Raw genomic sequence first — 24,532 nt, 5'->3', positions numbered from 1 at the left:
TTAGCTGCTGAGGCTGGCATGATCAGAGGGAACGGTCCCCCAGGGATTTTCTTAGTTCAAAGCCTAACTCTGATAAGACCAGAAACTGATTTTGTTCAGCAAGCCCAATGGCAGAACATGCATTTATCAAGGAGGGAAAGTTGACAGACGAAAAATAAACTTTTGTTGTCACAATACTTTGTTTCCAACCTTTCGGGCCATAATTCCAAGATAATAAGCACTGTCAAGAGTGGGTGATGGCCACTCCATAGGCTCCTGCTGTAGCATCCAGCTGCAAACATCACCACCCAGGATTGCTACAGCTTTATAAAAAAGGCTCCCCTGTGGCCTCTAAAAGTGATACAGGTAACTCGTGAGATGTGAGGGCTAAGCTACAAGTTTAACTAGTTAATAGTAACTCCTTAAAAGCCAAATCACACTGACAGTGTCATGGTAAGAATCACAAGTGAGGTGAGTAAGAAGGTTGAGAATTCCTTGGTGAGGGGAGGTGACACTCGTGTGGGTTGCCAACTCAGGAAGCTAATCCAGGTCACTCCTCAGGGCAGGGCACAGACTTCCCTGTGGACTGCATGCCATAGCGCCAGGCCTTTGCTTCCAAGCTGCTACGGAAGAGTGCTATTTACTAGATGGTCCTGAAAAGTAAACTCCACAGAATGTGCTTTTCTAAACAAGAAATGCCGGGAATCTGTTAAGCAACCATTTGGGCCTAAAGGTGACTCTCTGGAGCTCAACCCTCTTGGCCCGTTAGGATATGGTATGGTTGAGTAAATGAAGGCAAAGGACCTGGAATGGCATTTTCTTTCCATAACAGTACATTTATCCAGTGTGAAGGGGGCAGGTCCGAGAGTGGGTCTGAAGACAGACGGAATTGGTGCCTGACAGAGCTGTCCCTTCACGTGTTCAGCTTGGCTTACTGTTAAGCAAAACAGAACCAAGGCACTTACCCAGGGCTGCCTGATCCTGGAGAGGTGAAGACTCCAGCAACCTCCTGAGGATCCTTTCCACTGTTCACAGACTCACACACAAATTCTCATAGTTGTTTCTTTACAGAATTTTTCCCAGAGATACAAAAGGAACGGTTACAAGGAAAAGCAAACTGTGAGCACCACTCCCATTTGACGTTAAGGGGCGCTTTTCCAGTCCTTCCCCTGGAGCCTGAGGGCACTTAAGGGTTGGAGAAAGACCCACTGCAGCTTGTGCCTGGCTTACCCACTGGGACACACTGGAAGTGTGCATGCGTCATGAGCATTAAGAGCCTGCTGGGTTCCGAGGAACCCCAAGCACTGCTGCTCACCTTAGTCGGCTGCGCCTCCACCCACTCTGCTAACTCGACCTGATAAGGGAGGATGTCCAAGCATTTGAGACATTCTGAGCTTCCATGAGGAAAATGAAAGTAACAGCAGACCTGGCTAAGGAGCCTGGCCATCTCCTCCCCATTCTTCTGGCCAGAAAATGAACATAAACCAGACCTAAGAATGAGAACCAAGAAGGAAGCTAGTGAGGAGCAGATGTACAACAGCCACTGAGGGGTGCAGGACACCCAGGATGTGGCCCCATCTGAGGTGGGTGTGCAGCCTGAAGCACAGCTTGAGGTTTCCTTTGGGGACATGCTGGGGACGGTATTCCATATTCACTGGAGAGGAGGAGGTACCCTTAACTCACCTCCTGTTGACCTGTTAGATTTGGCAGCTGAGGTGGGACACTGTAGAGCTCTGGCCAGCTCTACCTCCAAATCTCAGTTCCTCTGTTCAACTGTGACAGTCTAGCCCCTCCCCAGAGGATTAACCTGTGAAGTGCTCAGTGTCAGCCAACCGACCTGAGGTCACTGAATTTCTTGCTGCATTCAAGTCACAGGAGGAAGCCTCAGAAATAAGTGTGGGTGTTCAACAAATTGCAAGGGGGACTGATTAAGATCCAGAGATGCAGCCCTTGAAGACCACAGGAAGACACGGGGAATATGAAGTTGCACAATCATTATATCTTTTATTTACATATAGAAATTAGTAAAACTTAAAACAAAACCAAATGCAACTTGTACAGAAATCCTTTAATTTTCTTTATTTTCACACATTAAAAAATGAAACACACTATACAAATGGTTTTTCATAGCAGATTACACGTGGGTCCATTCAGACTTGCTCTCAAAGTGCTGCCAACGTTACAGGCGCTGCCTTGGACGACAGCTGTTAATCAGGTAGCCAATGTATTGATTTAAATGCAGTAGCATGCAGCCCTCAGCATAGAAGGTTCAGTTCCCCTCTGTTCTTAAATTAGGTTAAATGGCGTTGGTGTCCATATTTACAGACTTGAAATGTATCAGTCCTGAGCAGTTCTGCTGTAAATCCGAGACCAGCTGATGGGAGTCTTGGTCTCGGTTTTAAAAAGGGAGGTCCAAATGGTGGCAGGCTGGCTGCTATGAACTTGACTTGTTTCCATTCTCTCCACCAGAACTATTTGCTGCGGGTCGTGCAGACCCTTCTGGAAGGGTTAAGCCAAGTAACTGTAGGTGTCCTTTTCACCATCGACTCGCTCCAAATATTCCTTCTCAATCAGAATGTCAATGCATTTCTGGGCAGTTTGTTAGGAAAGGAAGAAGTAGTGAACGGGGAAGAAAAACACAAACCACCATCAGAACAGAGGTAGGCTACCCTCACCAAAGCTCACCCCCTACTTCCCAAAGCTCAGAAGGGAGCAAATTCACCCTGCATGTCTGCTTAGCATCTGCTTTACAGTGTAGGCAGCTCAGATGTTGCCTTCACTGGTGGAATCCCTTCAGTAAACTTGGTGACTCCTCCAGAGCCAGCCCAGAAACCCCCTACCCCCACCCCCTGCAACTGGCACCAGAGGGTATAGAACCATCTGGGCTATAATTTCCCTTTCTAGCAGAGTCTCGCTGTCTTAGTCTTAGGCGGGACTTGGTCTCACAGGACTCCAGGAGCCACACCTGGCCTCCTGACTGCTGGGGAGTCACCATCATTGCCACCCTCTGAGGCTCTCCATTGTGGGTGCTCAACAAATTGCAAGGGGGATTGATTAAGTTATCCAAGTTTTTTCAGAAGAGGAAAGACCTGTTACTATTCTAAACAAGCTCAATTAGAAACAGGCCAAATGTGAGTCAACAGTAGAAGTAATGAAGGTGTGTGCTCATACCACGGACCGCCTGTGCGGGTGAAGATGGGCGCAGGACGGCTAGACGCTGCGGCTTCCAAGGCCCTCCTGTACAGGACGGAGCCAATTCCTCCCGCACGGCGAGCGTGTTCTATAAACCAGTTACGTATGGTTCACGACAAGGCCGGCTGCCCTTTGGTGTGAGAAGTCAGATGGACAGTGGTTTGCCCGGGAGAGCGTAGGTCCCAGCTGACTCTGGTTAGGTGGGATGTGTGTGAGTATTGGGGAGGGGGGCGTGGGTGCTTCTGGGATGTTGGTGCCCTCTTATTCCTTGTCTGGGTGCTGATGACACAACTGTCTTTGAAAATTGTGAAACTGTGTATTTAAGGGGTGTGTACTTCTCTGTACGAAGATTTCAAGAGAATGTCAAAATTAATCCTACTTCTTTTGTATAACTCTATTACACAGGAGTAAGCCAGTTCCCTCCTTCTTCACAAACCAGCAGTTAATCCACCTCTCCCTCCTCTGCAGTGAGAAGGGAAAGCAGCCGCTGTGGGCCGGTACCTTGATCACTGGGACCCGAGGCTTGAACCGGGAGGACAGCTGCGTGAGGACCTCCCCGAGGAGCTGCTGGTGCTTCAGGACCTTCCTCATCTTCATGATCCTCACGATGGCCGCCTGTGAACAGAGCACACAAACGGATGCTTTGAGCCGCCAAGCTGAGCACTGGAGTTAAAGGCAGCTGCATCAAGGCTGCCCAAAGCCTGGGTCTACGCACAGGCGCAGTTTCCCACAGGCAGCAGGTGTCCTGCAGGTGAGAGGGGGCAGCTTATCCGCCCATGTTTCAACTCGAACAAACATTGAAATGTTTTGGTCTTATGCTAACTTTAGTGACAGTCTTGAGAGCACGAAACTGCCCGTCCTTCTCTCAAGTGGCCTGCCCGTCCTTCTCTCTCGCTTTCTTTAACTCCGCTGTGTTTATCTGCTTTCCAACATTTAGGGAAAGAGGAGACATAACGACCTCATCCCCTGGACACCAAGCGCCTGGTTCCAGGACTCTCATCTTTGGCCATCGCAGAATCGGTATTGACCTGGCAGCCACTCACCATCACTGCCACACATGACACAGCCTGTGCCTCAGCCCTGTCCTGAGGAGAATCACACGTGACATGGCCATGTTTAGTCACCTGAATCAGGAGTTTGCGGTCTTCCTCAATGTTTTTGTGTGTGGTTTCTTGTTCTTGCTTCTGTTCAGTTTTCATTGGCACATTGATGTTAACCCTCAATTTCTTACTGTCAAGAAAACCAAAGAACCCGATCACTACTCTCCCCCAAAAGTGGCAAGGAAGCATCTTCCAATGTTTCAAAAGAGTTTGGCCCCCCTTGTCCCAGGCCGGGCAAAGGGTGTGACATGCCTTCCATCTTGGCTGGGAAGTGTCCTCCCTGAACACCACGCGCTGCCATCACGGGTGGCCTCCTGCTCTGCCAGTAACAGGGACAACTAGTGGCAACACATTACCACGGGACATCCAGGTCCTGATCTGCTCCCCCAAAGGAGAGGAAGCTGAGACATTTGGACATATAGGCCTAAAAGTTCCAGGCGAGTCATTTAAAAGGGCATTTCTCAAATAAGGAAAAAACCCAAACTCTGCGTCTGATGAAGCACTTTGGACTACCAACAGAATCCAAGGCCACCAGCAGGCTTCGAGCTGGCCCACCCAGCCTTGCGCTGACAGCAGACTCCCTCAGTTTGTAATACCAAGAAACGAACCCCAGGTGCAAGGGAATCAATCTATGCTCAAGGACCAGCCAGCTGTTCAGTAGGCTTTTCTTACTTTTTATAACCAAGATACAACTTTATTAAGGTGTCCGGCTTCAACTCCACCTCGTCAACATTTGCGTTTTCGTCCTCCAGGACCTGGAGGGAAACCACCGTTAGTCTACACCGTTAGTCAGCACAAGTCGACTAGCTGTGGGTACAAAGTGCACAAACATACCAGTAACTTCGACTTCAGTAAAATCTGCAGCACCTGTGCCAGAATGTCCTGCAATTGGAGAGAGAAAGAAAATGAGCTAAGGAGAACGAGCTCTGCTGTCTGCAATAGCCACCGTGGCAACCCCTCGGCCCATGCTTCCTCCATATAACCGTCCCCAAAGAAGAATATGTCCAGAGGAAGAAGAAAAACAGTGCTTCTCAGAGGTTCTCTAATCCATCACTTCCTCCCACCCTCAGTAAGAGTGGACTCATTCTCTGATCACCAATGACAAAAGCTGACCATTCCACCACACCTGAGTATCAGAATGCACAGCTGGTTTCTTCCATTAAAGCTACAGGAAGGCTTTCATTTCTTAAATGCCTGACAGATCATCTGAGACACTGATCACTGCAAAAGAAACTTGTTTTTTATTTTTTGGTGCTGGGAATAAACCTAGGGCCTTGCATGTGCCAGGCAAGCACTCAACACCACTGAACTGCACCCACCCCATACCTTAGAACCAGCAAAGAACTTCAGCAGCAGCACTGGAAAAAAAGTTCTGTTTATGAACATGCTAGGGCTCAGGGACAGTGACTTGCTGCCAATGTGGCTTTGGTGACTTTAAGCATATTGTGTGGCCTCTCATCCCTAACAGTGAATGGTCTGGTCACTTCCCAGTTTTTTGATCTCATAGAACCCAAGGACATCATCAGCCTGGGCACCTCCACGACCCCCTGGACTGTCATCATGCAGGAACAAAGGTCTTGCCCACACCATAAGGAAACCATTCTGGCCCAAGGATACACAGGTAAGGCAGGCAGTTCAAGAGGCCTCGAATCTAGTAACTGGCCCAGAAGTGCCAACTATGGCTAGGGCAGGGAAGGGAACAGCAACCTAATACTACACACGAGTGAAGACTGGCATGGCCTTGATCATGAAGCCAAGCAAAGGCAGCGAGACGGCTGCCCGTCAGCCCCTCCAGCAGCACCAGCCTCCAACTGCCTTTCAGGCGCCTCACTCTGATGTGACGAGGAAGCAGGAAAGGCTCCCCCGTACAGAGGAGCGAACCCATCGGCTTATCAGAAGTTGAAGATGTATTTGAGACTAAAATGATTCTCCTTACTTTCTATGAGGCCAGCATTAACCTGAGCCCCAAAATGAGATAAATGTAACTAGGAAACCACAGATACCTTTTATGTCTAAAACTCCTCAAGAAAACATTGGCAGGGAGCCACTCTTCTGAAATACTCGGGAGAAGTATTTCAAATCTCAGAGTGTTTGCATTTTGTGATATTTACATGGACTGTACTGGTTGAACCTCCCTGATCCAAAAACTCGAGATCTTAAACACTCTGAAATCTGAAACTGTCTGAATCTGCGGATGATATCTCAAAATCCTACAGACCCCACAGTGGTTAAAGCTAGTGAGTGAAGCACGGTGTGAGACCCAGATGTATGTACAGCTGTGACCTTATATACTAGTAATACCTCATCAGTGAGGTCAAGAGAAAAACTCTACCTACAATAGTGTCAGAATGATCTGTAGGAATACATTTAACAAGAAATGCAAGACTCACATACTGAAAACTATGAAGCGCGGGTGGAAGAAACTGAAGAGCCTAACCAGGTGGATAGACACCCATGCTCAGAATGGGAGAACGAACACTGCTGAGGCGGTGAAATATTCCTTCCTCAAAGCAACCTACAGATTTGGTATAATCCCTGTCACGATCTCAACTGCCCCTTTTAAAGAAATGAACAAGCTGAGCCTGAATCATATGACGATGTAAAGGCCTCAGAATACCAAAATAATCTTGAAAAACTAGAAAAAAGTTGCAGGTCTCCATTTTAAAACTGTAGTACTACAAACAACAGTAATCAAGACGGCGTGGTGTGGCCTAAGGAGAGAAAGGGATCACTGGGAAAGAACTTAGAAATAAAGCCACACACCTATGGTTCATGTCACCCTGCTAACAAGTACAGGTCTCTTTGGGGTTAGAAATGTTCTGGAACTGGACAGCTGTGGTGGCTGTGTAAGCGTGTGAACACCCTAACAACCACTGAATTGCACACTTTGAAATGGGAAGATATGTTATATGGAATTTTATGGTATTTAAAGGGTCTCAATAAAAATGACACTAAGTGAAAACTTAATCTAGGTAAGAAAAGTCTAATTGAAAAGAGGTTTAAGAACTAGATAAATGGAGAGAACAGTGTGTGTGTGTGTGTGTGGGGGGGTGATATAAATCAGCTCAACCCGACTGCAGCCACTTTGAGCAGGCCTCATCTATTCTCCTCACACAGATTCCAACAAACTCTAAACACAGACAAAACCATCAGCATGATCTGAGGAACTCCATGGCCCAGACCCTGGTCCTGTCAGCAAGAGGTACGTTCTAGCTTGGATGAAGCCACTTGTGCCTGACCATTACAAGTGCCCCTCCTCCTCCCCCAAACCGTGGTGACCATGGCCTTGCCACCACCCAAGACATGCTTGTGTCTCTAAGTCCCCAGTTTTCAGCACACCCTGCTCAGTCGGCCTCTCCTCAATCTCCTGAAGGGCCATACACTGGGGCCAGGATTTTCCGGAACTCGGCACGTTCATATTCATGAAGCAAACTTCTATTTCATATCAAAGACACCCACCCATGTCCTCTCCCCACACCTTCCTACCACATCCACAAGAACAAGGAGTGGCCCCTGGACACAGTAAACACCGTGGCGCAACAGCAATACCATTTTGATCTGCGTGCTGTCGGTCAGCTGCTGCACAGTGTAGGCGTCCTCTGAGTTGTACTGGAGCAGGATCGCCATTTGGAACGTGGATGCCTTTGAGGCCCCGTGTAAAAGACAGAGAAGAAAAATTTAAATAGTGGGGAAAAAAACACACAAACAGCTTTAAGTTTTATGAAATATACTTTTCAAACAGATGCAAAAAACAAAGCAGATCTAATATTCAAAGGCAATACAAAGGCTGCAACGTCACCGTTACACACTTTCCAGAAGGACCAGTGGCTGACTACCTTCTCAAACATCACCATGATTTTGAGTTTCCTTCTTCAACGTGCTGTCTATGTAATACGCTCTACACACAGCCACGCGCGCTCACCTAAACACGCATGCACCCGGTACACAGACATCAAGCACACATCTTCATGTTTGCTTTTGTACTTATGAGAAGGACATTATTTCTTGGTATAATATTGACATAAAACAACCCGCACTCTGAATCTTTTTATATATATCTTTTAATCTTTTAATATATATATATATAATATATTAGTTTCCCCTGAGCACTTCACTATGAATGTAAAAACGTCCAGTGAAAAGGCAAGAAAAGCCCACGGGGGCTGAGGACCCCTAGGGAGCACCTCTCCTGCCCTTCCCTCCCTCCCACAGGGTCCAGAGCATCCAGTAATGCACAGGACTCCACGCCTGGTCGACGAGAGAGAAATATGCAGTGACACCCTGGGCCTGTTTCAGGGCACCCACAGCAATGCTTCTGGCCAACTAAAAGGTGCCAGTAAGAAATGACCAATGACTCTCCAGAGGAGGAAGGAAGAGTAAGACTCTGCAAGGCCCCAGAGATGCTCTTCCCAGGACAGTGAGCAGGCTGCCTGGAGAACAGGAAATTCCATGATCTTTCTAATGGCAGTGACCAAAACAAATCTTAAAGGAACGTTGTCCTGGTGTGGTTACACAGGTGTTTTCTTTGGCCGTAATTTAGACTGCATGATTAAAATGCATGCCATTTATTATATTAAATGATTTCAATAAAGATGACGTACAAAAAAGAATCAATTAAAAACACAGGGAAAAGCACCTTATTTGTTCCTGCCTTAAATAAAACACAAGGACAGGGAAAGAGCACATTACTGGCATTCAAGCTGTGCCTGCTCTCAGCCACCTTAATGTGGCGGATGCACCCTGTGCTAAGCTTCCACCTGGTCAGGAACAGAGCAAGACACCCTAGGTTCTGGGTTCTGCAGTATAAACACATGCATTCTCTGGTGCGTATTTCTAAACCAAACTTCCAATTGTAGAGTAACATGTGCTCAAGGTAATAAAGACCTCTGAACCCAGCACAACAGAACATTTATGCATTTAATAAAATTCCTGAAATTTAAATTAATAAATAGCTTGAGCTGCAGAATCCATTTGGAAGTTTCTTAACATTTAAAAAGACTTGCAATTATCTTTTTAGGCTCAGGGCAAAATGATGGCAGACGTTAAACAAGTGGTTACTGTGAAGCCCACCATTCACAAATGCTTGTGAAGAACCTGGACTTACATTTTTAGTAATAGGGACTGAACCAGAGGGGCGTCACCACTGAGCCATACCCTCAGCCTGGTTTTCACATTTTCTTTAGAGACGGGGTCTCGCTGAGCAGCTTAAGGACTTGCTAAGTTGCTGAGGCTGGCTTTGAACTTGCAATCCTCCTGCCTCAGCTTCCCTAGCCGCTGGGATTATAGGCATGTGCCTCAATGCCATTTTAGAACCTGGACTTTTTTTTAATAAGAGTAAAAGCCTTAAGTGAAATTTTGTCTCTGCTACCTAATAAGCTAGAATCCAAAGAGTCAGTAAAATTAACTGGACCTCAGTTTCCTCATCTACAAAACGGAAATATGATTACATGGTGATTGTCACCACATACTCATTCAGTTCTCAGAACTGCTGTAATCATTCTGGGTTATTATTAATATAAAACTGCACAAAGAGCTGTTATTATAACTAAATATGTGAAATTCCAGTTTTTAAGCTACCACCTAAACATCACTGTGTGTCAGGCAGAAACCACATCACATGCACACACACACCACTTTTCAAGTACAAACACCAACACATCCCTGTTTGGCAGAGGGGCAAACTGAGGCTCAGAGCATTGGCTCCTTACCCAACACCTGGTGCAGCTTGTTGGCCCACAGAGACTGGGCTTTTAAACAAGTTTTTTAAAAAAACTTATTTCTGAATAAGAAGGTGATCTTACCTGCAAAGTGTACCTGTTCTTGAAGCAGTTAGTTACCAATTCTCCTTTGGACAACTGATACAACCATGTCAGTTTTCTGCCACTGTGACGGCTGGCGTAGAAAGCTGTGAATCGCTGATAGCTTCGTTCCAACTGGATAAAAGAACAGTAGTATGTGGACTCCACAGCCCACCACATCCTACAGTCAGCATTTCTAGATAAAGCACCACCCCAAGTTTACAGCATCAAAGCTGTGCATACATAGAAGTCGGGGCTAGGGGAGACTCCTGGAAAGTTCTGGAAGCACTAAAGGGTAAAGCCAAATGGGGCTTCCACTTCAAGCCCAGCAGCTGCCATCAGATGTTTATCGCAGGCCCTGTGACTCAGCAGAGTGCCTGGCCAGCAGGGACCATGCCACAGTGGGGCCTGCTGCCCTCTCCATCTCTGCTCAGCCCCAACAGCAGTGGGCAGAGCCATCCTTACCTCGGACGGCAAGGCGAATGTGCAGGACTGCTGGAAGGGCCACGACCCGGAGCTCAGGACTTGGATACTGAAGTCCACTGGGGGAGGGGGTGAAAATTTAGAAATACCTTTAGTCTTACAAGCCAGAACATTCCATTGTTTCAGATAAACATGAAATCCTTAGTCAAAACATGTTAAATGAAGAATCCTGCTTGAATGTAAAATAAGAATTAAACAAACATTTTATTTAATTAAAATTAGTAAAAGACAGAAGAGTCCAAGTTTAACGTGTTATTGTCAAAGAAGAGCCGTGATACCCTGTGCCGTTCTGTTTGCTCACTGTCTTTTTCTGCTGCGCATGATGCAGTCTACCTGCCACCTCGGGTCACAGGCACTGCACAATAGCTTACGGCTTGTAAGGAGACCAAGCTGGGCCTGTGTAACCCATGAATTGTTAACAAGACTTTCACCTTAACAGATGGCAGAAGGCCCACTGGCAAAACTGCCAAGCTTACCAGTGGGTTAGCGTGGTTAGCACATGACATCAGCGGACAATGCTGGCACAAACCTGCCTCCCACCACCACTGCAAGACCCTGAAGCAGGACCCTGTCTGCTCTCTCTGGTGCACTGAGTCGCTTGCGTTGTCTATAATAGTCCTAACTCTGACCTGAAGTTGCAACGTCTAGTTTGACTCACTCTCTTTCTTGTAATCAAAAAAATTTCTAGGAGCTGGGGTTGTGGCTCAGAGGTAGAGCGCTCACCCAGCATGTGTGAAGTGCTGGGTTCGATCCTAAGCACCATATAAAATAAAATAAAGGTATTTTGTTCATCTATAACTAAAAAAATAAAAATAAAAATAAATAAATAAATATTTTTTAAAAAAATTCTAGCCAGGTGCAGTGGCGCATGCCTGTAATCCCAGCAGCTCAGGAGGCTGAGGCAGGAGGATCGCAGATTCAAAGCCAGCTTCAGCAAAAAAGGAGGTGCTAATCAACTCAGTGAGACCCTGACTCTAAATAAAATACAAAATAGGGCTGAGAATGTGGCTCAGTGGCTGAATGCCCTGAGTTCAATCTCCAGTACACCCACCCTAATTTTTTTTTCTAAAATCAACAAAATTTCTAGAATAGATCCAAAGTAAGGTCCAAAATAGGACAAGACAAACAAGCCCACGCACCCCTCATCTGTGTGGGGGTGAACTTGGAGGCCAGAGAAGAGAGCCATGCTCAGGAGGATGGTGTGGTATGCGGGGGGAACGTTCTACTACTCCATCTCGATGGCTGGCGGAGCACCCGCCACTGTTGCTAATGGTGTTGTTATTTCTCTCTTTGGCTGCAAAGAACCCTGCCTGCAGGAGAACACTTGATACTCACAGTCTAGCGGTTCTGAATTCGTCAGGTGCTTTTTGAACTGCTCATTCAGATCTTTGCTCACACCAATGTCCTGGAACATCCGCTGGAGCTTGGAAGTATACTCAAAACCACACGCTTGCTGAAAGGATCAGATGCTGTTTCACTCATTTGTACAGAAATAGCAACGTGCACAAGGCAATTTCAGAGAAGTAAGAACACGGCATGACTCAATCATGTCAAACTACTCCCCAAGTTAATAACCTTTAGTTATGTGGTATGGTATAAAAGCGTGATGATTAAAGTCGATACACTGTCACTACATGTGAAACAGTGAGACTTAATGCATACCAAACCACTGTTTCAGCATCCAAGAGCACAGCACCCCACCCTCAGGCAGAACGCATAGATGATGTGATTTGTCCTTTATCCCGACCCCTCCCCCACCCCCAGTGTGGAGGCTCCAGCCACGTGGGTGAAGGTACTCGGAGGGGGCGCCTTTGGGAAAATTAGGTCTAGATCCCAGGCTTGGTGTCCTCTGGGACAGAACTTGTAACGTGCTCTCTGCCAGGTGAGGAGAGAGAGAAGGCGCAGCTGTACTCAGCTGGCCAGCACCTGGTCTTGGAGCTCTGCCTCCAGAGTTTTGAGAACCAAGTGCTGTTTCCGAAGCCTCTGGTCTAAGGTGTTTGGCTTTAGTGTCTGAGCAGACAAAGACGGCTCTGACCCTGATTCTGGGTCAAGTGAAACATGCTGAGGCACGGACAGCCCCGGAAAGGCTGGCCGCCCCACCTGTACCCAGGGACAGGGCTCAGGGGCAGAACAGAAAACCCCACAACAAACAGCACAACAACCCAGCCTTGTGGCCGGCGGCGGTGGAGTGGCAGAGTGCGCTGGGCAACTCCTTTGCCCCTGGACAACCCAGTGAACACGACTGGATGGATGTGGTCCGAGGGCTCAGGGTCTCCAGGAAAGAGGACACTCACCTTGAGCTTGGAGATCATGCTTGCTTCGGCATCATCGCTCGCACTGTTCTGATGAACGAGTCTCTTGGCCAACATCTTCGCGTAGAACTTCTGGAACACATCTTTGTCCTCTATGTACTTGAAGACAACCATCTGACAAAGCCACGAGAGGACGCACTCATGAAGCATGTGCTCAAGGTGACAGGCCACATGCCAGGACGCACAGTGTGCCTGGTTTTGGCCAGGCCTGTGTGCCAACGTGTACGAAGGCAAAATCCAGCCCAGAGCACTGGCACTAAGCATTTCCGCCAGTCCAACGTAGCACATGGAGCTGGCCTGGGCTTAGTGTCAACGAGGACAGTAATGCCTCAATTTAAGGAATAAAATCATCGATTCAAAATAAAATCACTGCCCAACATACCCAGCCTCACAACAACTAATGAAGCACAGAGGTGGCCACGGAACGCCTTACCACTTGATTGAGTGTGTCTTCTAGTTCTGCCTCTTCTGGATTCTTGGAACTGAAATTTTAAAAAAGGTACCATGTTTTAAAACAAAGAGCAGGCGTTTACACAAGCACCACTTGGCCAAATGACCCTATCAGAGAGTGGGCGGAGCGCGTAAGTGATCCGCTTCCTCCACCAGGCCAGACCTGAGGCTACCGGAGGGTTGGCCCTCCTCATTGAGGTGACCTGGTAAGCCCTAGTTACACCAAAGAACGGACTGTGAAGGAATATTTAGAATATCCAACAGGAGATAGTTAGGGAAAAAAAGCCCAAGAAAAACATGACACTTTCCTTTAAGATAATCCATTTAAATATCAGTAAGTGAGGGCCACTTTTCTGATTGCTTTTTACAGTCTGCTGTAATTTAGCTTTAAAAAAATTAAAAGGTACATCATTTCCTTTCGGTGGCCCAAGTGCCAGACAGAGGCATAGACAGCCTGAGAACATCCAGCTCAGAAACTACCTGTTCTTCACTGGCTGGTCAGGCAGCTGCACTCCCCGGAGCAGTCACTCAGCACCCACTAAAGGAATGCCCTGGAAATTTCTCTGCCACTGTGTTTCAGCAGACTTAACTGATGACACATCACAGATTTGATTAGGGCCATTTAGAAAAGACAATGGGTGAAAAACTATCTCCATATTTAAATTACTTAATATGCTACATTCTAAAAACGGTGACATAAGTCACAGGAAGCACTGCAACGTCAAGCCCCTTTTCATTCTTGGAAAGCACGCACTAGAGCATCTGATGAGAAGTGCTGAAATCACGCACGAGCCCAGCGTGGTGGCAGTAAGCAGAAGGATCACCAACTACTCAAGTTCTCACTGGTAGGGGTTGGTGGGGCGCATGTTGCTAGAGATAGCTATTTTTTAAAATTAATTAATTTTTAGAGAGGGAGCTATTGACCTTTACCAAATGTTTCCCCTTCTTCTACCACAAAGCCCATGTGGTTTTCCCAAGGTTCCCAGCTAAGGTTGGAGACCCTCAGGCTTGCTCCTGCTGTATTTCCAGGAATAATTCCTCAGTTCACTGGAGAATCTGGTTTGCTCAAACATCAGATTTCTGCAGCTCTCTTCTTAAGTGAGACTTGTCTCTGGTCTTTTTATGCTGGTATATGTAGGTATTCTTGGGCCTTTTTGTATTGAGGTCATGTTCTTAGACTGTTCTCTAAGAATAATTTACCCATATCAAACCAGAACAGTTTGGGTGGGAAACTACTGCAGCAGAGAGCCGGAAAGGAACTGTCTCCCTTCATTAACATTTGTCCATGTGACATTCAGGGTTGTGAAGCAGACCTTGAGCGCCTCTGATCTGAGAGGAACTGTGGAAGGGAAGGAGAACCTGAGGGAAAGCAGGATGGGGCTGGACACAGGGACACATGGGGACACACACAATCAGTGAGAACTTGAAGACACATGTGGAGAGGGAAGCACATCTGACGATGTCACTTCCACTCTGAATACACATAAATCATAAATAGGATTAGGCAAAGTACCAGTTGAGAAATAAAATGGTTAAAAAATAAAGACTATGAAATAGCAACACAACAAACTCATCAAATGAAAAATAATGTCTTACAGTACACAGAGTAACACAGCACTAGATATGTGGTCTCTGCTTTCTGCAAACAGCCCACGGGAGCGGATGCAAATTTCCAACTGGAAACGGGATGCATTATCTTTGAGGCATTTTCTCAAAAGGTACCAAAATTAAAATCCAATCCACATAGAACCATAATGTAAATTTTAACTCCTCAGATAAAAGCTGAGATTTTAAACAGAGGCAGAAGCAGAAACACAAAGGGTAATACCTCTTCTTCAACAAGGAGTCACAGTATCGCGCCAGCAGCTCAGGGGATTTACTGGATGACTGGGCCATTTTGGTAACTGCGTTGTTGTTTATGAACCGACCACATGCCTGCGGGGCAGGAGAGACAGTCAGAGAAAAGCATCCCGCCCCTGCACGCTGCAGGCAAGCCCCGGGAACAGACCCACCTTATCAAGTGCAGCCACGAAGCCAGCGTCGTTGTTGAAGGCCGACATTACCAGGGCATTGTACTTTTTATGAACATCTAGCACTGTCTGTACATACATTTTGGGGTCCTTAGAGGGAAAAAAAGAAACAAAAGGTGGTTACTGGGAGTTCAACTGTATGTGCTGCTGTAACATACTCTAGCCAGGTGGGGTGGCGCAGGCCTGTCCTCCTGGCTAGAGGAGGAGGCAACTTCAAGGCCAGCCTGGGCAACTCAGTGAGACCTTGTCTCAAGAAACATAAAAATTAAAAATAAATAAATAAAAGGGATGCAGCTCAGTGGTAGAGCATCCCTGGGTTCAATCCCCAGTACTGCCACCACACACACAAAAACAAAAAACAACAAACAACAACAACAACAAAAAGCCCAAATCTAAAAGGTTTATATGCATTCTCAAAGAAATTAACAAATAAGATCAGAACTTTTGTTTGACCACTGAAACACACAGGACATTCTGATTTTATATGTGTATGTGTGTGTGTGTGTGTGTGTGTGTGTGTGTATGAAAGAAAATCTCCTTTGACTAAACATTTTCTAAGTGATAGCTCTGGCAAGTCATTTTAGTTTTTGACATTGCAAATCCAAATTCTGTACTTTATTTTGGCTGGAATCAGCCAGTGGGACCAATCTTGAACTCAGCTAGGAGCTCAGTCAGAGGGCCAGCAGTGGAGTGGGGAGGGTGGAGACAGCAGAACCAACTGGAAGAAGCGTGTGGGCTTGCATTGGTGGCCATAAACCACAGGGTCCAGTTCCGCGTAGCCAGGGCAAGCGCTGGGGCAACAGGGAGTCTCCAGCAAAAGGACACATGGGAATGAAATGGAAGAGTGGCTGTGGGGAGGCAAAGGACACAGAGCCAAGGAACAGGAGCACCTAGCTCTTGACATGGGGCCCTTGCTGCTCGCCAGGCTCCCAGGCCCTTGACTAGCACAGTGTGAAGGTGGTTTATCCCCCACTTTACAGACAAGAAATCAAATCCCAGTGAAGCATCCTGCCAAGAGCTAAGTGGCAACAGAGCAAGGCAAAGACCCAGGCAGGGGACTCCTGAGTTGGACAGGTTCTCTATAGCTTGGAAAGGGAAAGGACCCAGGTGTTAGGTCAGGAAGACCCATGGAGCAAGCAGAGATGCCAGACCTGGGTGGCATGATGGCCCACCATGAGCCAGCAGGGCTCCTGACTGTCCCCTCACAAACCAGAGGCCTTAGGTAACTGGGGCTGAAAGACTTGCCAGTATTTTCAAAATCCTGAGACATTAATCTGGAGGGTTCAGGAAAGAGAAACCAGAATTGTTGGCATACTAATTATTCTACATTGTGGGCAACATTTGTTTTTAACTAATGAGTAACCAGTGAAAGCACAATCCCATTACAGAAAAATTATTCACTCCAAGTTTTAGAGGTTTTCTGTACTAAAAAAGCAAATCTGATATTATTATGAAAAAAATATATTGTGATAAATTATGATTTCATAAGATGGAAATATGGTCTCTACTGGATATAAACATTTGATGATAGAACTTTAAAGGGATTTTAAAAATTGCCAAAAAAAATCATAAGATACCAAAGGGTAATACATTTGATAACACCCACCCGTCTTGACGTGTCAAAATAGCACCAGGTGACTGAGGGGGAGAGAAACTCCTTGTTCCTCAAAGGTGAGTCTTACAGGGCACATCCCAAAGCACCTCTAAGAGGGCACAACACACCTCATTCAATTCATATAAACACACCTTCCTTTTTTATTTGGGGGGGGGGTGCGCCAAGGATTGAACCCAGAGGTATTCAACTACTGAGCCACATCCCCAGCCCTTTTTATTTTGAGACAGGGTTTCACTGTATTGCTTAGGGCCTCGCTAAGTTGCTGAGGCTGGCTTTGAGTTTATGATCCTATCTCAGCCTCTCTAGATGCTGGGATTACAGGCATGTGCCACGGCGCCCGGCTCCTTCCTACTTTTAACAATGAAGCATTTCTGCTTGACTGATTTTGACTTTGCCATTGAAATCCATAGTGCTTTGGCCAATCCTGATTTCAGATCAGTTTCTGATCTCTTGTCAAATCATCCCACAATATTCACACACTGTTCCTTTTGCATTTTTTTTTCTTTTTGTCATGGTGTTTGCAAGAACTCTAGCACACAGGGAGCATTCCCACAGGGGAAACACCAGCAGGCGCCACTGGTAGTACTCCATAAAGCATCTTGACAGGTGAAAAACATTACAAAGTACTCCCATGTCACAATTGCCAATTTGGGGACTTTATTTGCTTCTAAAACTTACTATTTCTTCAAATACCATGCATAGAATTCATGTAAAGTCTATTATGTAAATAAATATAGCAATACCTATTGTACATTTGTACATGAGCAGCAGAGGTACCACAAACCCACACTCATAACAAGAGACATGTGCATGGCTACCTGTCATGTGCTCTCACCAATTCAGAAATGCCAACTTTAACCTTCAACTCCATGCCTGTGTCCCTGTTAGACTCCTGACTTGTCATCAATAGATTCTTGGGAACCAGTAGGATTTTATGTTTACCGTTACCTTCCCAATTAATTATTAATGCTAAGGACTGACCCTTGTATCCCTAGACCAAACCCACCAAGCTCCAGTTCACAGGACCCGCCCTTCTATGTTTCCTGGGATCCCAAACTCTGCAGTCAGAAAAAGACCGGATGCCCACCCTGACCCTGCATCTAAGTGCCACTACTCCCCCACCAGCAATCCCTGTTGACTGTCCATTTCTTTTTTAACAGTTTAATGTGGGAAAAGTTAGAAAGAATAGTAGACTCTCCCCCATTAACTTGCCATCCAACTTCGACGATTATCAAATAGGAAACCTGACCACAGAGGCCCAGCTCCCTGCCCTTCCTCCCCACCCCACTAGGGAATAGCAGGCTACTGCTGCTGTCATTTCATCTGGGTACTGTGACAAAACTCACTGATATACATACAGCAACTCTTCTTCATTTTAACCTATTTTCCATAAACAATTTTTTAAATATCAAAATCTGGTCTTGTCAATTCCATGTTTTTTGGTTCATGTTTTGTTTTTTTGGTACTAGGGGTTGAACTCAGGAGTGTTTACCCAATGAGCCACATCCTTAGCCCTTTTTTAAATTTTTTTTTTTAGAGTCAGGGACTTGCTAAGTTGCTGAGGCTGGCTTTGAACTCACAATCCTTCTGCCTCAGCCTCCTGAGATGTTGGAATTATAGGTGTGCATCACTGCGCCCAGCTCAATTCCATGATTATCATAACACACTTATCTAGTTTCCTTCTTGTCCTTGAAATTAAGCCAACATAACTAACAACTAATGTGGTCCCTAAAGGCCCCTAGACCTAAGCAGCCAGCCCTCCCTTCAGCAGGAACTTCCAGTCACGCAGGGTCTCTGCTTGGAATGGGTACGTTTTGACCACTGAGGCTCATCTGTGGGGACCCCTCTGCCTAGCTTTTCGAAGACTTCACTGAACTTCCAAGACAGGCTCTGCCTCCCCCCTGCCACACACTGCCCCAGTCCTAGCACAGGTGCCTGCCGATGGCTGCTTCTCTTGCTGGACAGACCATGTGAAGACACTGCAACTTGCCTGCTGCGCATGGTGACCTCCAGGACAGGAGATACACGGTGGGCAGGAAAGATGAGGGACTCTGGGTTAGCAGAGGGGAGGAAGGGTGGGAAGGATGGCATTATGATACACTCTTGGGGTGGCTCTGCACCAGGTACAGCCAGAGGAAGGAAAAGCTGTGCTCCACTGTGTACCATGTGTCAGGATATGTTCTGCTGTCAGGTACAACTAATTAGAACAAATTTTAAGAAATTTAAAAAGGAAATATACTTAAAGGTCTCGCACAACTTTTTATTTCACCTGTCCCTAACAAGGTATCCAAAAAATGGCATCCAAGAGGTGCCCAGAGAGCTCATATAGTGTTGGGTATGATTTCAGAGGGTCCACTGTGACTCTAAGTATTACTTTAACATCTAAATATGTCATGAATGATCTAGCGTCATTAGAGACACTGCCAAGGGTGTCCCAGGTGCTACAGGCGAGGGAGCACCCCTCACCATTCATATGGAAACTGGCGCTTCCCCAGGCCAGTCCTTGACACCTGCTCTTCTCTTCAGCACCTTGGAGGGCTCAGTTAGCATCCTCGTCTTTCATCCATCCAGGAGCCAACCAGAGCAGATTGTGACTCGAGTTCTGAGAATTCTGAGGACAGGCAGGAGTCCACACCAAAAGACGTAAAATGGCACGACTGGGGCCTTGTTCATAGCCCTTACCTCCGAAAAAGGTAAGGACCTTCTCTTCTTTGAGAAGAAATTAGGGGAAAGAAATTAAAGAAGTAAGAAACACACCGCCCAATAATTTGGGGGTCTCTAATCCTTCCTCATAAGCACTTTGTCTTTGGAATAACTTTATCTCCACATAAAACAAAGAGAGAACACAGAGAAGCCAAAGTTTCAGAAATGTGCACACAATAAACACAAACCATCAACTGCAGAGTAAAACAGCTAATAATCTGTATGCATGCAGACTGTCCTCAGTGCCCAGAGGGTTTCTGAGGTGCCTCCTGTGCCAGTCTGTGTGTGTTCGGGTGTAGGAGACCAACCTTGCATGTGAATGGGTCACATTCCCCGGCTGGGTGCTGAGGGGCTCAGTCGCAGAAATGTGGCAGAGCTTTCCCCACCCTTCCTGGGTTCGAGGGCCGGTGTCTCGTGTATGGGTGTGTCTTGCTACAGCCCCATGGGTGGAGCTATGCTCACCTGTTCCTTTGTAATATAACCCCTTGCCCTGTTTAGGATAGACTCTCCCAGGGAAGTGCCTTGTATGTGTCCCCTTCTCTTACTGTGCCTTTGGGTGTGGCCTACCCAGATATCAGTCAACCTGCTGACAGTGGACATCATGAAGATAGACTCAGCCCCCTGAAACCTGACCCCTTGCCTCATCTGAATAGCTTCTCCTCAGTAAAAGGAGTCAGAGTGCGCTCTTGCTCTCTCTTCCTGAGGACCCTTAAGGTCACAGATTTTCACTTACTTTCTACAATTCAGCCCCCAATACTCTGCAATCCTAAGCATGTTTAACTTCTGGAGAGAACGTTCAACTTCCCTAGACTTTTAAAATTTAAATTGGAGTCCCGTTAAGAGCCAGCATTTGTTGCTTTTGTCCTGGTGGCTTAAAGACTCAGATCTTTCACCCCACGTTGGACGCCAATTGCCAGGTTTCTGTTCTCGAGACTAAAAGCCTCAGGGTTTACTCCAATTAAACTGGGCTAACTGGGCTGCCTGGGCTGCGCAAAATAACCACACAAGAGACACAAATACCTTTTTCTTTGGGGTCGCTGTGACAGCTCCTTGTGGAAGGTCACGGCATTAGTAAGCGGCAGAGCCGGGGTGTGAACCAAGGCAGACAGTCCAGGTCTGTATCAGTCACACTATAATGGCATCATGCGTCCCCATACTGGGGAGTTCATACTTAAGCTTTTACTAAAACCTGGAGATCTTTTCCACAAAACCATTATTAAGCCAGCTCCCTCCCAAGTTGTAAATGTAAAGTTAATCACTTTATAAACCTAAAGAAAGAGCTTTACATACATCCCTCTAATGACTCATAGATGGGCCTGAGAATTCTCAATCCCAAAAATAAATATGGAAAAGGAACTTTCCAAAGATAATAGAGAAATAAGGATTAAAAAAAAATCCTAAAGTCAATATTGTCAAAAATAATTAACATTAAGCACAATAAAATCAGAGTCAGAAAAGTTTTCTCAGCTCAGGTGAAAGGACCAGCTCCAATTTAGAAACTTTTCTTCTCCATTAGTTCTCCCAAACATTTAAAAATTAAAGTCCATCACAGGAACCAAACTGAAGACAACTGACTTATGTCTTGGAAACCTGATACTTCCCATGTAAAATGAGCACCTCAATTACAAAAAACCTAGCAGGAACAATCTAGGTAGCTCCTTGAGCAGGGAGAGCACTAAACAATGCTATAAATTTTGGGGCCTCTTTGGTGCAAACAGTCTTGTGATTTTCAGTTGGAGGGTACAACTTGGATCAAAGTTCCAGAGAGGGGAAAAAAACTGACATCCTCAATGCCTCAAAGGGGCCAGAATGATTCATGCAGGTATTTGCTTGGGGGGGGGGGGGAAACAAAGTAGTCCCTGAACTCTTATTTCAAAGAGTCAAAACAAGTTTGCTTGTTTTGAAGACTCTTAACTACCTGGGTGAACAACAGAGATGCATCTCACATGCTTGCAGCTGTGTGAAAATACTAAGGCCACTGTTTTCAACTGAGTATTACTTACATTTAAGGCAGCTTCACCACACTTCTCAATTGCTGCAAGACCCTGATTATGAATGTGTGTCTCCAGCAGCTTTTTCAACTCTCCTAGGCCATCCTGGATTCTAGATACAAGATTATACATGCGTCCCAAATCTGCAAGAAGAAGGCAGTCACCTTTATGCACAGAAAAAAACTCTGTGTATCTATTCCACTAATTACATATTTATACTGAGATGGAAGACATTCTGAAATAAGACAGCTCTTATTAGATGTAAATAATCAAAAGTATACAAATTAAAAATAATCAAAAGCATTAAAACAATATTTTCTATTTGTGTATTTCTTTATGTATATTTTGCTAAAAGTTACAATGAAATTATGCTACTATAGAAGTAAGTGTATTCCCTTCCTTACTATGAGAATCTACTAACATTATAGAGAAGAGGTTCTTTTAATTAGTGTATCTAATGCTTCTTAAAATTTTCAACACTGAGATATTATCTATGCCTGACACATAATAGGCACTTAGATATGTTTAAGAAATGAATAAATTTAAGGAGAACATGGATCACCAGCTAAACTATAAAAGTCACAAATGGGACCCCAAATTCTTCATTGACTATGGATTGTACATGTTCAATTTAGGAGAAGCAGAGAAAGAACCCGAAATACAAATATCTATGTCTGACTGTGCTCCTTACACATCCCAGTAAAGCAAGGAAAGGTTAAGGGACTATAAAATAGTCTTGTTGTCTAAGAATTTTCAAAGGAAGAATACTCAAGAAAGAATTAGGAGGTAACATCATTTAACACTAAAAGTGTATGGAACAAGTTATATATAAAATTAAACTGAAAAGATGCTCTTTTATACCCAAACACCACAGAAATCTGCAATCAACATGCAGTAAGGGCCACACACGACATCTTTTCAACAACGATGGACACTGACGATGCACATAAGCTAGAACTGCAGACAGCGGCACATCGAAGCTCAAAGTGAGTGCCCACATTTGACAAGTTTTAGTGCCTCACCTTCATTCTTGTCGGCATCCAATAAATTCTGAAACTCTGTGTGGAAAATTTCCAAGTGTTTTTCGATAAGGACCTGTTCACATTTCCTGGCCAGCTCATCTTGCGTGCTTTCATGAAGATAAACCTGAACTCTTCGCTGTTCCTCAAGCAGACGAGCCTCTGCCTGCAGAGAATTAATTGAGTGGTTTTGATTTGCTTTTAAAGAACTGTAAAGTGAATAATGGAAAATTAAATTCACAAATCTGTTCTAATAAAATAAATTATGAAAAAGGGGATATTTAAGTGGCCATATTTAAATACACAGAAGTGTTTCAAGTCCTATCCAAAAGCCCTGACAGAGCTACTATTATTAACAGTTTGAATATCTTTACAACAATTTTTCTCCTTCAGATAAGTGATATTTCACCTTTTTGGGGTGTTAATGTCTCCAACCTGAAAAACCTAAAGACCCTCCCTGAACATAGACACCATGTAAAAAGCTCTACTTTTGATTGAAGGCTGCCTAAAGTCAAGGATCACACCATCACAATCCTGGAAATGATTACTCAGGAATAAGCATTAGCAATAAGGCTTTAAAAAAGTTTTAAAGAAAAAAATATACAGCCTTCAAAACATGTAAAGAAAAACAATATAGCTAGCCATCTCTTGCCAATCCACTGGGTTACTTACACACCTCGATTTCCTGTGTTTCCCTCCAAGGAGGAGAGAAAAATAGGCACTTGAACAGAGGAGCAAAATGACTTAAAGTCAGCGAATTTTAGACTCCATCACCAAAAAGTGTGGTGCACAGCATCACCAAGGAAGCACTAAATCGTCAGAGCAAGGAGTAAATGTCATCGACAGTCTCAAATTATTCATGTAATCTGAATAAAGAAACAAAAACTTCTTTTGAATTGTAAAAATGCCAGTACTCAAAATGATTTTTGAATTTGGTATAATTTTGGGTAAACCTGGAAAAATTCAACTGGGAATGAAGAAATACTCAAGAGCCAAGAAAACATAAAACAACTGGCTGGGAAGGCTTGGGCTACCCAGAGCAACCAGGGGACAGGTGTTAAACCACAGAACAGAGCTGCAGCCTTATCACACATGCCACTGAGGGCTAAGGTGAAAGTGGATTTGGACAGTAGTCCTAATGTGTGACGATGCAGAGCACACCAGCAAATGCATCTGAATAAAACACGAGAAAGGAAAGGAAGAGATAATGCACAAATTAATGTAAAAAGTTTGAAGTTATTAAATTTCCAATTAAAAGGAAATCAATTTTACCTAATTCAACATGCTAAAATAAACTATAGCATATTTGGTAAATGAAATATAATTATCCACCAAAATAAATATAAAATGTTAACACAACGAATCATTAATGGAGAGGTTACAAAAAAACCCATCGCAATATTCCAATCTGGTTTATATACACAATCACTTAAGTGTCCCAGGCTAGCAGGGTCATATTATTTTTATTTTCCTGAAAGCCTGTGTAATTCTGTTTCTCTGATCATAAAGTCCTATTAAAATAATGAGACACTTTCTGTGCTTCACCCAGGAGTTCCCAGTTCAGATCTGGTGGCAAAACTGCAGAATTTCCTCCAGCCAGTACCTCAAGGATGAAGGCTGATGAAACAGAAGATGGAGACCCAGCAGCACCCTTGCTCTGGATCAAGTTACGCCTGTTTCTTGGAAGGACATAATCCCCCTGGGCAGCTAGACAAACTTTATACTTCTTGCCCAGATGAAACATTAGGCTTCCACGTCACTGCTGATTCACTGAGGGGCACTGGCTTTCCCCCTCTTAAGCTAGAAATAGCAGCATTTCACAAACCCCTCCCGAAAGAGCCAAGCAGCAGGAGAGCAAGC

The 24,532-nt window shown here is 45.1% G+C and overlaps 1 protein-coding gene across 4 annotated transcripts in view; it reads right to left on the bottom strand.

Annotated features, from left to right (window-relative positions):
* Positions 1-2,032: 2,032 nt before the first annotated feature.
* Positions 2,033-24,532, bottom strand: part of Cul1 (cullin 1) — an 84,041-nt gene continuing 61,541 nt past the window's right edge. For all 4 annotated transcript variants that reach the window (XM_078040750.1, XM_078040751.1, XM_078040749.1 and 1 more), the window contains exons 8-22: positions 22,676-22,838; positions 21,666-21,796; positions 15,327-15,434; positions 15,143-15,249; positions 13,298-13,346; positions 12,847-12,978; positions 11,888-12,005; positions 10,535-10,611; positions 10,073-10,204; positions 7,821-7,913; positions 5,106-5,153; positions 4,944-5,026; positions 4,296-4,401; positions 3,673-3,786; positions 2,033-2,568 (exon numbers count right to left, since the gene is read on the bottom strand). In XM_078040750.1, the coding sequence (XP_077896876.1) occupies positions 2,488-2,568; positions 3,673-3,786; positions 4,296-4,401; positions 4,944-5,026; positions 5,106-5,153; positions 7,821-7,913; positions 10,073-10,204; positions 10,535-10,611; positions 11,888-12,005; positions 12,847-12,978; positions 13,298-13,346; positions 15,143-15,249; positions 15,327-15,434; positions 21,666-21,796; positions 22,676-22,838 (1,542 nt within the window). In that variant the 3' untranslated portion in view covers positions 2,033-2,487. The remainder of the gene's footprint in view (positions 2,569-3,672; positions 3,787-4,295; positions 4,402-4,943; positions 5,027-5,105; positions 5,154-7,820; positions 7,914-10,072; positions 10,205-10,534; positions 10,612-11,887; positions 12,006-12,846; positions 12,979-13,297; positions 13,347-15,142; positions 15,250-15,326; positions 15,435-21,665; positions 21,797-22,675; positions 22,839-24,532) is intronic.

The sequence above is a fragment of the Ictidomys tridecemlineatus genome, chromosome 2, assembly GCF_052094955.1.
Source record: "Ictidomys tridecemlineatus isolate mIctTri1 chromosome 2, mIctTri1.hap1, whole genome shotgun sequence".
NCBI lineage: Eukaryota > Metazoa > Chordata > Mammalia > Rodentia > Sciuridae > Ictidomys > Ictidomys tridecemlineatus.
This window is presented reverse-complemented; position numbering and strand designations above follow the sequence as displayed.